Below are 18,373 nucleotides of genomic sequence, written 5' to 3'. Positions count from 1 at the left end.
GCTTATAAAATGTCACTAACCAGGAAATTAAGAAGATATCCCAGAGAAACATCTGAAGAATGCTCAGGATTTACATGTTATACCTTTCTGATTTACAAAAGATAAGGGTCAAGTTTTAAATTTCATAACATGTCATAGACAAGCATAAACTACTTATATCCCCAAATGCTACCACAAGAAGACAATGACTGTGGTTAGTACAGCAGCAGAGTCTACAGCACTGCAAATTACTTTAGATTTCCCCTTATTTCTAGAAACACTTTCCATTATTATGAAATAAACAGAAGCAAAGAAATTTCCCCGTGTAACGACGATTTGTGGGAGTAAACAAGAAGCCCAAAGCGGTTGCAATTCCCAAAAGGTGTCGCGTGGCTAAGTTGTTAACGTAACGTAAACACTGTATGTGACCTAAGAAAAAAGCCCCACTGCACTGAACCCCTTTCCAGGAAGCCTGTAGGTTACACGGGAGTGACAGGAGCTAACAGAGGAGGGCGTGTCGACAGGCAAGTGTGGCACGTGCGAGGGAAGAGACACACAACTGCGAATTCGGAAGGCTGTATTTACTGGGAAAGGGTAACAAGTTCGGGGCCCAAGAGAGTCCAAAGGCAGAAAACGGAGCATCATGGCTCAGAGCACAAGAAAAGGCCCTCGCGGAAGAGGTGGCACTGAAAAGGCACCATGAAACCTGGGGAGGATTCTGGAAAATGTCAGAGAGCAAAGGCACGGAGATGAGAGAGCACGGGGTGTGGGCGTGAAGGAGCCACGGCCATGGCGCAGACAGAGCTGACGACAGCGCAAGGGCAGGGTGGGGAGAGCCCAGAGCGGGCGTGTGCACCCATCAGGCTCCTAGGGGCAACCTCAGACCCTGTCTGAATGGGGAGGGTGATGCGTCCCTCAAGAGGAACCGCAAGAGGAAGAAGCCAGAGGAAGAAGCCGCAGGCAGACAATACGGTGAGCAGGAAGCTGCAAGCATCCGGGAATCAGGCAAAGAGGGCATGATATGTGTCTAGCAGCAAAATGGAGGCCAAAGGAAAAACCACCAGGGAAGCAAAACCTCTAACATCTGCCAGATGATGCAGAAGAGGGAGGAGGGCAGGAAAAGCAAACTTGACCAACATCTTGCTCTCAATCCAAGAACAAGGTCCTATTCACTTGATTAGTATCTCTTCTTTCATTTATAAATAATTTGGTTTCAAGTAACACTTGTGTGAAAACACATCATTTTCCTATGATTTAATACCTAATCTGACAGAAATGGTTTCTCGGATTTGTTTGCTTGATTGTGTTTTGAGTTATGGGAAACCGCCGAAAGACCCAGGTACCGTGCTCCTCTGTCCCTGAGGTAACGTGCCTGGAGCCCGGAAGCTACAGAGGCTCCAAGTATTTTCAGCTGAGAAACCAAGCCCGGGAATGCTAATCCTGTAGCACAGGGAAGACTGCAGCTCACCTCCAGGAAGCCAAAGCAGAGGAGAAAAAGCATGACTCATTTTTTATAACTGGATCACTAGCATTACTGATATTTCTGTTAATGATTTCCAGAAACAAGACGAGAGGCCTTAGGAGTCCCTGTGTACCTTGCTTAAAAACACTCACATGTCACAAGGTTTTCTTCAGAAACTGTCAGCTTTACAAACACGTTGATGTTTTTCTGTTTGTGTTGTGCGCTGATGATTTCTATCGAAACGAAAGAGGAAGGAGCAACATGCCTGTCAGGTGGGGACGGACCTCGAGAGAGGGTTCTATCAGAGGACTTCTGTTAGTTTCTTTGTATGAAAAGCCTCATTAAGATAGTACCATTAAACCACATTTAAGGATTACTTTCACCGGAAAGGAAAAAGTTCCACGAAAGCTAGGGGCACTCCATTAAATACACATGAGAGAGAGGAAGGAAAGAGAACGAAGGAAGGAGACAGAGGGGAAGGGAGAGCACGGCTGTACAATTCTAGGCATTAGCCATGTCATCGTGAACGACTCAGACAACAGTCCCCATCCCCACGGGGCTTAAATTCTAGTGGGGGAGACCGAAAACAAACAAAATAACAAGTACAGTGGGTGAGGTAGTATTAAATGTTCGTGAAAAAAGAAAGCCTCACATCAGATGTGAAATGGGATATGTGGGAGCAGAAATTTTAGATCCAGTGGCCAGGGAAGGCCCCTGTGGTTTAGGAGTCAAGGTCAGAAGGAAATGAGAAAGCTCCAGTCAGGAGGATGCCAGGGGAAGAACATAGCAGGACAGAGGACCAGGGAGCAGCCGAGCCCCGAGGCAGAGGTGTCACGGTGGCCCAGAGGGGAAGGAAGCCAGCGTGGCTGGAAAGACCAAGGGAACGGATGCTCTCCTAAATTAGCAAAGGACACTGACTGGTTTTTTCTCACGAGATGGGAAGCCACTAAAGGATTCTGAACTGAGGAATGACAGATCCGGTGTACACTTCGAAAGGATCCCTCCTGGGCTGAAAGGATGCAGGGATTAAGGGCAGAGGCAGGAAGAAAGGTTCTCAGTGAAAAATGGTGGTGGCCTGGCCCAGGCCGAGGTGATGGGATGGAAGAAGGGGTTGAAATCTGGGCATATCTTGAAAACAAAGTCACCCAGTTTTGCTGACAGCCAGGGTGGGGGCAGGAGGCAGGGAGGAGAGTCCAGTGTGACTTTAAGGTTTCCGGCCTGAACCCCCTCAGTAATAGAGTTGTCAGCTAAACATTAATTTGAACATAAAGGCAAGCGGTGATGGTGTTTTGAAGTACAAGTAACAGTTGACTTGGATGTCCCAATCACAGGCTAAGTCAGTGGACCGCAGGGCTCGCCAGACGGGCTAGCGGAAAAGGGAAGGAGTAGCGGCTGCAAGTCCAGGGAAGGAGGGGGAGGTGCAGGTTGAACACTTTGGGCCCAGGGAGTGAGGGATGAAAGGACAGAGCCACCGATCATGGCAGAGGGATCACATGAACTCAGGATAGCAGTTAACGCTGGAGGGAGAGAAGGAATGTGGCAAGGCAAGTTGGAAGGGATGGTCATGGAGACCAATGACCGAAGTGACCGGACGGGAGAAAGAAATCCCTCACTTAGCAAACTTTGACCTCTGGCATGAAGGACGGTACGACAGTGGCAAGAAGAGGCATTTAAATGGATCAAAAACAGAAAAGGAAGAACATGGTGGGGGCTGAAATGGGGGTGGCCTTGGGAGGGAAACAGGTAAGAACAGGAAACAGGTAAGAACAGGCAAAAACACCTGAAGTAAGGTAACAGGCTCACAGAGATCCAAGAAGCCAGAGAGGGGCAACCACCTAGTCCAACTTCAAGAACAGCATGTTCTCCGTGCTTTTCTACGTTCAACTAAAGCATTCACCCTGCTTAGCGATTAGCTCTGGTGTGGAGAGAAAGTACACTAGGGCTAGAGAGCGCTTCAATCCTCTCTGGCCACCGCGTACCACACGTGAGAAATGGAACTTGTGCCTTTAAAAATCCTAGTTTTAATTTCCCCCGAGTTCAAGCTGAGGAACAATTACTAAGTGAAGCCAACCCCTGACACATGCCTTGTATTCAATGGGGGAAATGAGGTTAACTGTCCTATTTAAACTAGTTTCAAACCCATTATTTTCTACATACCTCAGGGGAGTATTAGGCATTAATGCCTCACAACAGCCCTAAAGTGAATTTGGTGCAGGGAGGCAATAATAAATTCATAACTGGCACAACTATATATATATTTACAAAGAAAGCAAACCACTGTCCCAAACTTGTTCATGAGTTTAAAACAACAACAAAAAAAACCCCTGCTCCGTTAGCTATTTTATTTTTCCTTTTCTTTTCTGACCTAAATTTCATTTTAAAATAAAAACTCACATATTATGTGTGCCTAGATTCCTAAGGAGCTCCAAGAGCCTGTCTCAACGTGCAGTTAGATAGCCCTGGGTTTGACTGGTCTGCATTCTGTCTCTAAAAGGCCTAGGTAACAGGCTCAAGAGACAGCAAAATGGAAGAAGAAAAGAGCCTTTCCCTCTTCTTGGGTCAAGAACTGGCCTAAGCAACACTTTGTAAGAGTGAGTTTACTCTTGGGTGACCCTCTCTCATCTGTAAGGCCCCTGGCTCAAGCTGGCTCAGGGCTTTCCGGCCGCCTGAGCCGGATATGCAATATCCAGTTTGGAATTCTGAGGGCTCCAATTTCCTAGGGCCACACTTAACTGAGGTATCTTTCTCTGCATCAAAACTCCCATTCATTTATTGCATCTATCCAGAGCCCCATGGAAAGGAAGGATCCAAATCTAACCATTATGTCCACCCCCATCACCATCAGAATGAATGAAAGGGGCCTTTGTTTATTCAAAAGCATTTGTAACTATGTGCTATTAAATTTAATTGCTTTGCTACTGCGACCACTCCATTTTTTCCTCACTCCAATCGAGTCTCAATCCTTCTGGTTTGCAACTTACCTCACTGGTTCTAAAAATTATTCGGTAGTTGTAGGGAGATCCATTTTCCTTTGTCTCTTCTGGCTTTTCCCTCCGAATGCTCACAGCCACTGGTCCAAGATTCTCATCGGCCCCAAAATAGTTCCAGTGTTCTTAGGTAAAAGACGACAAAACAAAATTAGAACATTTACATAACACTTTAAAAATGTTATATTCTGTTTGATAGTAAGATCACTCAATAAAATGTCAATGCATTTAACAAATATTCTTCAGTGAGTTACAGAAACAGAGACTTAGATACACAAGTTTGGTCTCAGTGAACAGAACACTGAATAGAGGTGGCCTATCGAGTTTTTTGTTTTTTCACTACCTCTGCAACTTACTATTTAACTATAGTTTTTAAAAGAGATTTGTGTTCTGTCCCTATATTCTACTGTTTAAAAAATTGTTATTATTATATTTATTTATTTTGAGAGAGAGAGAGAGAGTATGAGGCGGGGGGGGGGGGGAGCAAGAGAGGGAGACACAGAATCTGAAGCAAGGATCCAGGCTCCGAGCTGTCAGCACAGAGCCTGACGCGGGGCTCGAACCCCTTGAGTGTGAGATCATGACCTGAGTGGAAGTTGGACGCTCAACCAACTGAGCCACCCAGGCGCCCCATACTCTACCATTTAAATGGGCTGCATTATGTAGGCTTCCTCGCCTAAGGGAAGGTTTGTGCCAATGCTCCTTAGTTTTGTTAAAACAATAGCAACAACAAAACCCTGAATCTGTTGAGAACAGAGTTTGAGGATTGAGGAATTTCCCCCAGATTAACAAAGACTTCCCAGAACTGAAGAGAGCAGAAAGGTCTGTGAATCACCGAGTCGCACTCTGCTCCCAGCAAGAGTAGGGTCTACAAGGACAGAGCTTCGAAGTACGCCCAGGAGGTGGAAGTCTAGCATGGGGCTCTTGCACCTTACCAGTGGTTCCCATGCAGTGGGCACGAAAGGCGACCTACAGAGCCATGAACCTGGAGGGCACGTGAGGGCTGGGATAACAGGTCCCTCCTAGAGAGGCAGTGTGGCCAGGTGACTGACATGATGACTCAGGGCCCTTCCCCAAACGGGCTGCACTGCTCAAGACTCCAAAGGACTGGTGTTGAATTTACCTTCCTCTTGACCAGATGGAAAGTCAGGATCAAAATTAAATTACAGAAAAAAATTTCTTTAAATGATATTCACTGTACACTAAGTATATACTTCTTTAAAAAAAATAAAACTTGTCAATACATGAGATGGTTCACCGACGAGGAAGTCCACAAAACACAGAAATATATGAAAAACTAAAGTGGATAACTTATTCTTCACAGCACTTTACGTGGTCCTATTTCATTTACATGTGACACAGGCATTAAATGACTCAGACGTGACACGGTCAATTTTCCTCATACAAAATGCATACATTTGAAAATATGTGTCATTCCCATGCAAAATATAAAAGCATTTGAAAACCCATGAGAGTAAGAAGAAATAATAGCATAACATATCTAATCATATAGTTTTAAAATTTGGGTAATGTATATGAAGGTACTCTACAAGTACTAAAGAGTGGTCGTAAAAGATACAATCATATAGTGAGTGAGGGCTCTCCAAGAACGTCATCATACTCCCTGGAAATTCAAAATAAGAAAACACAATGGGAATACGGGCAATGAACCGCTCACACATGGATAACCAAAAAGCAACTCAATGGAGGTCACAAAATTCACTACAAACATTTCTGTATACCCTCAAAGCTCTGCACGTGTGAATCACACTCAGGGGCTGTTTACTCTTACGTCGCATACAATTTTAATAAGCTTGGTTGTCTGGTCTTCAAGCTCACTGCTTTGTCTCAGAGGTGTGATTGTTCCAGAGGCTGACAAAGTCCAGAGTGTAGGGCTGTTACAGACTTGCATACGGACGGCAATGTGATACAACAATTGACAACAAAGAAGAAAACGGAAAGGCAGGAGACAGAAACCGCATGAAAGAGCAGACAAGAACTTAAAGGAAAACAAGACAGCAATCTGGGGCTGTCTATTGAAGGAGCAAAGAGCTCAACACACTGAAAAAGCTTCAGAGGAGGTGCCTGAGTGGCTCAGTTGGTTAAGCGTCCAACTCTTGGTTTCAGCTCATGGTTCATGAGTTCAAGCCCCGCATCAGGCTCTGCACTGGGATTCTCTCTCTCCCTCTCTCTCTCTGCCCCTCCCTTGCTCACTCTCTCTCTCTCTCTCAAAATAAATAGACATTTAAAAACTATAAAAAAGAAACTAAACCCTGCATAAAACTCAATGTTTAAAAAGCAGAAAAGAAATTAAAGGTCATGTAAAGTTTTGTGTGTCATTATTAAATTCTGATCATATTTTTCTGCAATTTTTCACAGCTGTTAAATAAGTACATTTATGAGTTGGGAAATGTTCCGGAGATAAGTATAAGTGATTTCTAGTATTTCATCCAGACTCTATCTTCAAACAAACCCATCTCTGGTTTGATAACTCTAGGCAGACTGTAAACTTTCGTGTGTGTCGGTGCAGAAACTTTTTTTCTCCTTTTTCCTTGAAAAAGAGCTCCAAGCAAGCGTTTCCATTTGTTCCTCTATTTCAGTTTCATGGGATAGATGGGAATTCTGGTCTGGTTCCCTGAGTTAAGTTCACTGCTATCATGGTCAGATTCTGCTTGTCCAAAATATGTTTCCACTTGAGTAAGACTTACTCTCAGAATAAGAGCCTTGTTTTTTGTGCACACTGTCTGTTTTCTCTGCTCCCAGGGATTACAGAGGTATAGAAAAACACCCTTTCTACACGAACCTTTATTCAGTTCAAAATCCAAATGTACTGTGTACTCTCTGGCAGTGGACTTTGGTTGAGTATGTCACCTTAAATTGAATTTCTGAGTCCTTAAACTTTGATCTTAAGACAAATGACTCTGATTTTTTTCTTTAAACCAAAATACCAGGGGCGCCTGGGTGGTTCAGTTAGTTGAGCGTCCGACTCCGGCTCAGGTCATGATCTCAAGGTCTGTTGAGTTCAAGCCCCGCATCGGGCTCTGTGCTGATGGCTCAGAGCCTGGAGCCTGCTTCCGATTCTGTGTCTCCCTCTCTCTCTCCCCCTTCCCTGCCACTGCTCTGTCTCTCTCTGTCTCAAAAATAAATAAAAAACATTAATAAACCAAAATGCCAGCCTTTTTAGAGGCATCCTATCTGGTCCTTCTGGCCAGTCTTGGTTCTGCCTGTCCTTCAAGCTCAGTACCTTCGTCTTAGCACCTCAGGCTTTGGGTAGCACCTTCGGTACCTGCCCCTGGCTGTGCCATTATTTTTTCCTAGCAGCCCTCTACCTACACCCTTAGCTGGCAGACTTATTCATCAGTTCCACAGGGCTCTTCCAGTCAGATCCACAAATCAGCTTTGTGTTTTGTGAGGATGGAAGGGGAAAGAGAGAGAACAAGAGTGGGGGAGTTGCGGATGAGTGTTACAGAAAGGCCTGGAAGCGTGTGATGGGAGAACTCAGGACGATGAAGTCTGAGGGAGGAGAGGGGAAGGGGAGAGGAACTGGACAATCAAGTAGGGTAGATAAACCTACTGACAGATGAGTTGACATGCAGGCATTATACCACCCAAGGCAGTGACATTTTGGTGCCAGCATACTGGAGTGCCAAACCCAATACCGCACACATTCTGTTACAATGATATCATGTCGTGCACTGAGGTGCTCTGCCAAGCATTCTACCTAATATTCGTGTCCACCATGAAAATACAGAGATTTCCTTCTTTTCTACAGATGTGGCAGCTAGGATTTGGAGAGAATAAGTCACTGTCCAGCCACAACTAGCAAACAGCAAACAGTGCCAGAATTCAAATATATGATCTTATACTGATTCCAAAGCTCATTTTTTTTAGCCATTTGATATTAACATTATCTTCCCCAAAGTTCCTGATACTATATTATGAATTTTAAAAAGTCCAATACGGGGCGCCTGGGTGGTTCAGTCGGTTAAGCATCCAGCTTCAGCTCAGGTCACGATCTCACAGTCCGTGGGTTCGAGCCCCGCGTCGGGCTCTGGGCTGATGGCTCAGAGCCTGGAGCCTGCTTCCGATTCTGTGTCTCCCTCTCTCTCTCTGCCCCTCCCCCATTCATGCTCTGTCTCTCTCTGTCTCAAAAATAAATAAACGTTAAAAAAAAAAAATAAAAAAAAAAAAAGTCCAATACAATTTGATGCCTTAAGGGATGAACTAGCCAGATCATACATAAAGAAAGTTTTATTGAACTCAAATTGCTTAAGTGGCCAGAGGAGCAATTTCTGCATTGTGTGCAAAAAAAACCCCCAAAAAACCCAAAAAAACTAAAAACACCTGGGTTTTGGATTGGTTTCATATTCCCAGAACAGAAAAGATTTAGATTACTTAAAAGCATCTTAATCAGCAATCTCTGAAAATATATGAAATCAGATTTTTAAAAAATAAACAGGGTTTATATAAAAACAAAAGCTTTATTCCTTGATATTCCTTGTGTGATAAGCAAGGCTTCACTGTGTTTAAAGGGAGAGATGTTAACATTTTACTCATAGATGGTTGACTTCCCCCGCCTTCATTTTCCATATTTAACACCTAAACAAATATTTAGTCTGAAGTTCTTAGTTCTGGTTCCTGAGTTTTAACAAGGATGATACAGAAAGTGCCAATCAGTAGTTCTGCTATCACTAGAATATTCCGCATAAATAACTGTATTTCTGGTTGATACATTCACAATAATAAATAAAAAATTCACAATCTTAGAAAGGGGAAATAGGAAACAATTCAAAGCTCCAGTAATTAGATCAAGTATAGTCACATCACCTGGTCATGAGCTGAGTGTAAAACAAGTGTATGGGGGGGTGGGGGGTGGGGAAGAGCCCCGTATTTTAACTGTAAAGGAGGAAAGGAAAATACAATCAGAAGAGTTACGGGGTTTCAACCAGCACTTTCTGGATTGTTCCTGTGGTTTTCATACTTGCAGACTTTGTAATACAATTTCAGTTGTGCATTTCCCTAGGGAGATCAGCATAATCTGCACTGTGTAGAATTAGGAACAAAAATACATTTTTTTTTAAATTTCTTTTTAACGTTTATTTATTTTTGAGACAGAGAGAGACAGAGCATGAACGGGGGAGGATCAGAGAGAGAGGGAGACACAGAATCTGAAACAGGCTCCAGGCTCTAAGTGGTCAGCACAGAGCCCGACGCGGGGCTCGAGCTCACGGACCGTGAGATCATGACCTGAGCTGAAGTCGGCCGCTCAACCGACTGAGCCACCCAGGCGCCCCTACGTTTTTGTTTTCTAGAAATAATTTGTAAACTTAAAATATTTCCTTAAAGTTGTCAACTTAGAAATTTAAATAGGGAAATTAGATGTGATAAACGCGAATCGAAGACATGGGAAGCAAATGAAACTTAGCTGCTATCTCCCACCTGACAAACTAGCAACAACATCTCTGAAGTGAAAACTGGTGCTTGGCCGAGCTGAGCTGTCACGTTCATATTCTGCTGGTGGCCCTGTGAACTGATTCCAGCCATTTTAGAAAGCGTCTTAGCAATATACGCTGAAGTCACAAAAATGTTCATATTCTAACCTTAGTCACCCTAATCGACTACGCAGAAGGAAAAGCGAAAACCCTCCCATTTTCTCTAGAAAAGGCACCTTAAGTCCCTGCAGCAGGAGGCACTGAAGATAGTTGTGCTGAGCTGACAGACCTGGGCCTCCCTACATGTCAGCAGGTCAGAGAATGGAACCATTGACAACTGAAACTATTTCACCATGTTCAGTATTTTAAGCCACTGTTTGCTGAAACAGTCTACTGGGTGGGCTGCAAGTGTGCCACTGTTAGTGCAGTCGACCTGAACTTTGACCCTTGACACTTCTACTGGAGAATCTGGGTGCAACTAGGAAGCCTGCTCACTGGACCACATGCTTCTGCAGAGCGGCTCATCTCTGCCTCTTGGGTTTAAGTTGTTCAGATGTTTTGTTTTCGTGCAACTTATCCATCTTAATAAGACTAATAACTAACTTAGAAAAGACAGATCTAAAGTTAGGAGAATTTTAAAAAAAGAAGAAGAAAAACAACAGCAGCATATTCTGCTTTTAAAATGAGAGACATAGGTTTGGCAAAGTAGCGGTAACAAGAGGCCAACTTTTTGAAGAATGGCTCTTTCCGAGAAGCGCACCACTCAGAGATTCTCAGTCTCTGGTCCCCAAAGGGCTCATCCTAATTATAAAGGGCGGAGGTTCCATGAGAACTAAATAGCCCAGGACTTTGCATCATAATCAAAAGCAGGTCATAGTAATGGATGTGGACATTTACACAGGACTGGCCACATGCCAGAATTCTGTCCCAAAGCACTCCACTAAGCTTATAATTATTGTTGCATAAGAGTAATTGTGCACATTTACAAAGTACACAGTGCTCTGAAGTTCCAATTCTTTTTTTGACAGGTAGCTCTTAAAAAGTAGGGTGGTCTACTTGCCAAACTTGCCAAAATTAAGCACAAATGTGCTCAAAAGAGCATGTGACACTAAGCAGCCCATACTAGCCCCCTAACTTGCCAATAAAAGGTAGACTTTAATACAAAGTTATGTTGACATTAATAAACTGCAGCAAAATGATTAAAGGGGAAAAAAAGCTCAAAGAAAACTCTATTTGAAACAAGAGGAAAATAAAGAGTAACAATCAAAATGGGGGGGGGGGGTTATTGGTCATTATCTCTGAAAAACAGCCAGTAATTATATTTTTGAAAATTCAATCTCATTAGTGATGAAATTAAAATGTTTTGGGCCTGTAATAAACGTTAAAAAATATATGCTATAAATATTCCAAGTAGGCAAGAAAATGTTCAACTATACAAGCTTAAACATACTAGTCAGACCTTTCTGATCTAAGCTTTCTTTTAAAAATTTTTAACGTTTTATTTATTTTTGAGACAGAGAGAGAGCATGAACAGGGGAGGGGCAGAGAGAGAGGGAGACACAGAATCGGAAGCAGGCTCCGGGCTCTGAGCCATCAGCCCAGAGCCCGACGCGGGGCTCGAACTCACGGACCGCGAGATCGTGACCTGAGTCAAAGTCGGATGCTCAACCGACTGAGCCACCCAGGCGCCCCTCTTAAAATTTTTTAAAATGTTCTATTTATTTTTGAGAGAGAGAGAGAGAGAGGCAGAGTATGAGCGGGGGAGAGGCAGAGAGAGAGAGGGAGACACAGAATGTGAAGCAGGCTCCAGGCTCTGAGCTGTCAGCACAGAGTCCAACGCAGGGCTTGAACTCATGAACTGTGAGATCATGTCTGAGCTGAAGTCGAACGCTTAACCGACTGAGCCACCCAGGTGCCCCTCTGAGCTCAGCTTTCTTAAGAGCAATTCGGCAATAAAAACCAAGATCCCCGCAAAGGCCACAGCATTTGATTTACAGATGTCTACCTTATGGAAATAACTGGGTATGTGGGGGGAAGTTACATAACAAGATCATTTATATTTGGCCAGAGGTTTCTAATCTTATCTATAGATAGAAATCAGGGGGCCCATGAACTTAAATGAAAAAAAAATTTTTATTTTCACCAGCTGTTAAATGAAATGTAGCATTTCTGTCCATTATAAATGCAGGCAACATACTACAGTAATATTAGCTGTACATGTGACTTTGACATCAAAAAAAACCCCGATATTTTCATATCACATTATAGTTGTTGCAGGCATATCAAAATATCAGTTATGCTCATCACTACTTTGAAAATTATCAGACCCGATACTAGATCTTTTTAATAATGCATAAGAAACACATTTATTGCTATGTTACAAAATTTTAAACACTATTGTATTTTACCATTTTTAACATTTAAATTTTAAATAAACATTTTGTATTTAAACACTTTGTATTTTTATTTTATGTATTTAAAAACATTCTTTAAAAAATTTTTTTAAATGTTTATTTATATTTGAGAGGGGGGGGGAGGGGCAGAGAGCAAGGGAGAAACAGAATCCCAAGCAGGCTCCAGGCTCTGAGCTGTCAGCACAAGGCCAGACACAGGACTCAAACTCACGAGCCGTGAGATCATGACCTGAGCCAAAGCCACACGTTTAACCCGCTGAGCTGCCCCTAAAAACATTATTCTGATTTGAGTAAAACAAACATTATTTCAAGAATCCACAGGTTTTGCCAAACTGCCAAATAGGTCAATGGTGGGGGGTGGGGGTGGGCGGGAGAGACACTTAGGAACATCTGATGTCAACAATATGTATAATGAAAAACTAGGGGCACCTGGGCTGCTCGGTTAAGTGTCTGACTCTTGATTTTGGCTCAGGTCATGGTCTCATGGTTTGTGAGCTGGAGCCCCATGTGGGGCTTTGTGCTGGGTGCGGAGGCTGCTTTAGAGTTCTCTCTCTCTTTCTCCTTCTGACCTTCTCCCTCACTCATGCCCTCTCTCTCTCTCAATAAAAAAAAAAAAAAAAAAATTAAAAAACTGGAAAACTGAAATTTGCAATAGGTGGAAAACTTTAAATAAATGATGGCACAGCCAATTACAGAACGAGGAAGAAATATATAAACTGTATTTAATGATTCTACCTTACTGAAAACATGAATAGGAATGTATTAAAAAGATGAGACAAATAAAATCACTAGCAATCCTGTAAGATTAATTTTCTAATTTTCTATAGTTACTAATTTTTTTTATGACGAATATATATATGACTTTTATGATGGGAAGATTTTTTTGAAGTATAAAAATATGTATTTGGTTTGCAAATGGCCAATGAGTGTTAAAAAAACCTTTAAAGTTAAAGGGTGCATACTAGTGTAATTCTTTACTTTTCATGTTAACACTAATTCAAATGCCAACTCAGAAAAAAATATAGCATTCAAATGAGAGAAATTAACAATGAAACACCTGTCTATAACTACACTTTTTGTATTTAAAACATCCTTTGTCCCTCCTTACCAGGGATATTGTTGCAAGGCATCTTCCTACATAAAAATGCTTTTGAAGGATCTGGAATAATGTCCCTCAGAGACAGCAACAAATGCAGTCAAGGGAGAAGTCACCACCGCTCAGCAGGTCAGAGACAACGCAGTGTGTCTCAAAAAAACAGCACAGCCCACACACATGCTGTCTACCAGGTACAGATGTTGCTTCTGCTGATGCTTCTCTACCATCAAATGCTTCTAAGTTGACTCCAATGCACTTAGAGATCTCTCTCTCTGCCCTAAAGTTCAGATGAATGGCCACTATGTACAGAGGAGCAGCTCCATCAGAAAGCTGAGGAAAGGAACGGATACAACAGAGCAAGTATTTCTGGAGCACCTGACTTTGGAGCTCAGGATGAAGGGCTCACTGGGTGTCTACAGTTATAATGAGGTATGCATTAGAAAACAGGCGACAGGCTTTTATTTTGTGTTATCAAGTTGTCCTGAAATAACAGAGCTAAAGATCCCTTCCTTCCTTGAGACAGCAAAGAGTATAGAAATTCTTTGGAATATGGAAATCTGTAAGCATGGTGGTGGTTTTGCTGCACTTCGACACAGCAAGTTGGGTAAGCATTAGATTTCATGCGGATGGTTCCTATGGTAGCTTCCAGTAACTGACTTCACCTGAGGTTTTTGGTTTTTTACTTTCATCTTAGTTACTTTATACTTAGAGAAGTTGCAAAAACAGTACAGGGAGTTTCCATACATCCGTGACCCAGCCTCCTCCAATGCTACATACAGTACAATTATCATTACCAGAACCAGGAAATTAACATTGGTACAATCCCATTAACTAAAGATTTTATTCAAATTTCACCAGTTTTTCCACTATGCCCTTTTTTTTTTTTTCTGTCCCATATTGTACTTAGTTATTTCTCCCCAGTCCCCTGTAGTCTGTCACAGTTCCTCACTGTTTACCAGTCTTTCATGACCTGGACACCTTTGAAAAGTACTTACCAATCAACTGCGTTTGTCTGGTGGTTTCACGTGATTGGACTGAAGTTATGTACTTTGGGCAAGAGAACCACAGAAATGATGTAACCTCAGCGCACCACCACTTCATGGGGTTCATGATAATGGACTTGGATTCACTCCACTAAGATGGCACCTGCCAGACAGTACATTACAAGTATCTTTGGGATACACTTTGAGATTATGCCAATCCTTCTCCTCCGCGACTGTCGCCCACTGATTTTGGCATCTATCAGTTGTGTCTACTATAGTTTACACTAGTAAAGTTCAGTCTCCATACCGGTGTGTTGGGCCTGTGGGGATCACCTGGTGGTCCTGGTTAATTTCCACTAAACCACCATGACCACACACAGACTTGTTTGTGGTCTCATTTCCTGAAAAGAGCGGAAAAGGAACTGCAACATATTAACCGGCGTCTGCAGTAGAACACAAGGTCATGCGCACAGAGGGCCCTCACAGCCTCTCCCTGAAGCTATAAATACAGGATACACTCGACTCAATAAATTATCTTAGACTTCACATCCGCACCAAACATCGTTCAACTGTGGAACGTTTACTGAGCTTCCCTAATCTGGGGTCTTTGCCTTCAAGGAGTGCTTAGGCTGGTTAGGAACCAGAGCATCGTAGAAACAAGGGCACAGGGTGACTTGGGGCAGTGGTGGGGAGCAGGGGGCAACTCAAGCATCACAAACCCATGACAGGCAGGAGCCTGCCAGGCGGTTGAGAGAGGAAGAGAACAGGACATGCATTGCGCCGGGGTGGAGGAGGAAAGGCAGCTCCATGCAGAAACGGAGCACGATACAGTTGGCCCAGCTCTGGCACCCATGGTTCCTATCCTGCACCATGGTCACCGCCCTCTCACGCTGCAGGGACATTTGCACGTTAGGAGGTCTCACTGCCGTTCCAGTGCCAGCCCTCAGTCCTCCCTGTCCACGTCCAGGGAAGCCTGCTGGGGAAAGGGACGCACAGCACTGTGGGGAGGCCTGCCATCCACACCGGTCCTCCCAGGACTCTGACCACCAGACGACTAAGCAAAACCAGGAAGAGCACGACAGGGAAAAATGAGAAACACAGAACAAACATTTCTCAGGAGAAGAAATTTCTAATGGATGGCAATGGAGAGAGGTGAGGTATATAAATTAAGGATGAGCAATTATGAAAAATAACTGCAAGGAAACAAAATTAGTGGGATCCTGGGGATTAAAAATACAACTGGCTGAAATAAAATGGCAGGCCTAGATGACAGAATGCAGACAGGTGTATACCAATCCCCTCTCTGGGAGATAAAATTGATAAATATAGAACAAAATGAAAAAGAAACTGAAATTACAAAAGAAAGACATGGCGGATAAATTCGGAGTTTCCACCATCCATCTAAATGGACTCCAGGCAAGTGGAACAAAGAAATTGTAGATTTTCAAAAAATATTTGTTGAAATTGGGGGGAAAAAAATAATGCTTGATAGTTTCTTGTTTGTCTCAAGGTCACCAAGGGCAGACTCTAAACACCATGAAGACAGGTACATGTGCTTTTGTTCTCTGCCGGGCACTGTAGCTGGCACACACCAGAGGCATAATCAATACCATTATTGAATCAAAGAATAAAGATACAAATGTGTACTTGTTTTTCAAGTAGGCTCTACTCCCACCCCTAGATCAAGGGTCACACACTATACCAACTGAGCCAGCCAGGTGCCCCATGTGTACCTGTTGATTTTTAAAACTACTTTAAAAATATGAAGAACATTCCTATTAATACTAACCGGGATAATGAATTTGTGTGTGTGTAAGAAAAAACATAGAAGATTACAAGCCAAATTACTGGAACTAGGAGAGGGATTACTTTCTCCACTTCTAGATTACAGATTTTTACCATAAGCATACGTATCCTTTATGTGACTTATTCATTGTCGGTCTCCTTCACCAGAATGTAAGTTCCAGGAAGGTGGTCTGTTTTGCTTACCACTCCAGTGCCCAAAGCCTTGCCAAGCATCATGTAGCCACTCATGTGTATATAGCAGCCACAGATGAGCGGCACTTTCCCTTCCGGAAAGGGCTTGCAACCAAATGGGCCGCAAGAAATACAATTATAGCTGAAAGGCTCTGCCTGTAGCATCTTTGAATCTTCACAGTTTTCCAGCCCAGCCACTCTCTTTCTGGGCAGCCCCCATCCACAAACTGGGCATGCTGGGGGTAAGAGGGCCTGGCCGGTATTGCCCAACACAGGACCTCCTCTAAAGCTTATTCTTCACTCCACTGCATTGACCATGACTTCGCTAGATCTGCATTGTGGCCTGTGTCCCCTTGTTCAATTCTGCTCTTTTTTTCCTATCAGGGGGTCACATCTGCATCTTGGAGGACTCAACTTACCCAATATATTCGTTACAGGATCAGATTTACAATACGATGTAAATTTACGCTGTTGCCAGGTTGGATTGTATCTGGCAAAGGCAAGAGGTTGGATTCTGAGTAGGGCAGACTAGACAGAGATGGAGAGACTGAGACACCTCTGCCAGAACCTGGGCGAGAGGCAATGAGCGTGTACAGCTGTAGCACCGGGAACAGGACACAGAGAGCAGGAAGGTAGCAGAGTCCCAGGAGGACCCAGGGGGCCTTGCCAGCTGATCGGAGGGGGAGCTTAAGGGAGACGAGGCATGAAAGAGACTGCAATGCTTCAAATCCAAGCGACAGACGATACCAGTGGCATTTCTAGCAAGAGGGAGGTGCTGAGGGAGGCTTGTTCAGGGAGGAAAAACTAAAGTCAACGTTTGTATGCAGGGCTTTGCACTGCCAACTCGACAGCCATCCAGGTGGAAGCCGGGGACAGCAGGGGAGAAAGGAAGCCAGAACAGAGGAGAAAGCCCGGGAAGACAGGGGTTGCATTTGGAAATGTATGTATGCTAATTATCCTTTCCAAAAAGAAATTTTTGAGGTCATTAATGATAAAGGAAATACACAAATTATGCTACTGAAACAGAAATAAAAGATGCAAGTGAAAAAAATGTGTTAGTAATGAAGGCTGTATATTTGAGAATCAAATTTGGTCTTGGGAGTTGAAGTTAAAACAGAGGACACAGCAAAGAAACAAAATAAGCAAACCAATAAAATATACGTATCCCCAGAAAGCAGGCATTTGGTAACTACCAGAAAACAGGTCCTGGCATCAAATTCCTAAAACAAATTTCTCACATGGAACTTTCCAAAGGGGCGAAAGAATGACATAACAGGCAATGCTTCATCGCCAGTTTTACTGCAACAGCAAACTTTGTTTTTATATGACTGGCTCTTAAAAAGATGACCTTGAATAAGGTCAAGTGTTTGTGCAAATGTGGCCTTCTGATGGTTTATCTTGATTTAAAAATAAAACACAGGGAGGAGTATCTGGGGCACATACCCTCTTAACCAACTTCCACACTCCTCAGAGCGGAGACGACTCAGGTACTAGGGAATCCTCAATGCCTTGTGGAGCAGAGTTCAGAATCTGCGAATCTGTGTTAAAACTCAGGAGATCACAGCCAAGAAAGGCGAGGAGGACTGTTTTCAAAGGAGCAAACATACAAACCTTCATACCTAATGGCCTCCTGGCTTCTGGAAGTCCTGAGCAGATAAAAAGATGGCAGCAAATGACTCTCCTGCGTTAGCTCAAGAAAAAATTTAGTGCTCCAAATCTCCCTGAAAGGGTCACCTAATTAGAGATCTAACTTCAGACCAATCATATAAGAGTTTACGTGATCTCAGTCAAGACAAAACACAAGGATATTAAAACAATGAATTATTATACATGGATGAAATCTTTCCTCATTAATGTTGGCCCAGATTGACTGTGAAGTTCAAGAACACAGAGCACAACATGGTTCAGTAAAGCAGACTTGTTGACTCGGGCTTATCACTTCCCTGAAGAATAAAACTATCCACATCAAAACACTAAACAGCATAACTATCCTTAAAGAAATCTGAATTATAAGATATCCCAACTTGTGTCAAGTTTAATGTT

General features: G+C 43.1%; 1 protein-coding gene across 13 annotated transcripts in view; it reads right to left on the bottom strand.

Annotated features, from left to right (window-relative positions):
• SIPA1L1 (signal induced proliferation associated 1 like 1) overlaps window positions 1–18,373 on the bottom strand; it is a 362,552-nt gene that overhangs the window by 105,506 nt on the left and 238,673 nt on the right. For all 13 annotated transcript variants that reach the window (XM_042943670.1, XM_042943676.1, XM_042943662.1 and 10 more), the window contains one exon: window positions 4,423–4,553. In XM_042943670.1, the coding sequence (XP_042799604.1) occupies window positions 4,423–4,553 (131 nt within the window). The remainder of the gene's footprint in view (window positions 1–4,422; window positions 4,554–18,373) is intronic.

This window comes from Panthera leo, chromosome B3, assembly GCF_018350215.1.
Source record: "Panthera leo isolate Ple1 chromosome B3, P.leo_Ple1_pat1.1, whole genome shotgun sequence".
Classification (NCBI taxonomy): domain Eukaryota; kingdom Metazoa; phylum Chordata; class Mammalia; order Carnivora; family Felidae; genus Panthera; species Panthera leo.
Note: the sequence above shows the minus strand (reverse complement) of the source record. Positions and strands in the feature narration are given on the sequence as shown.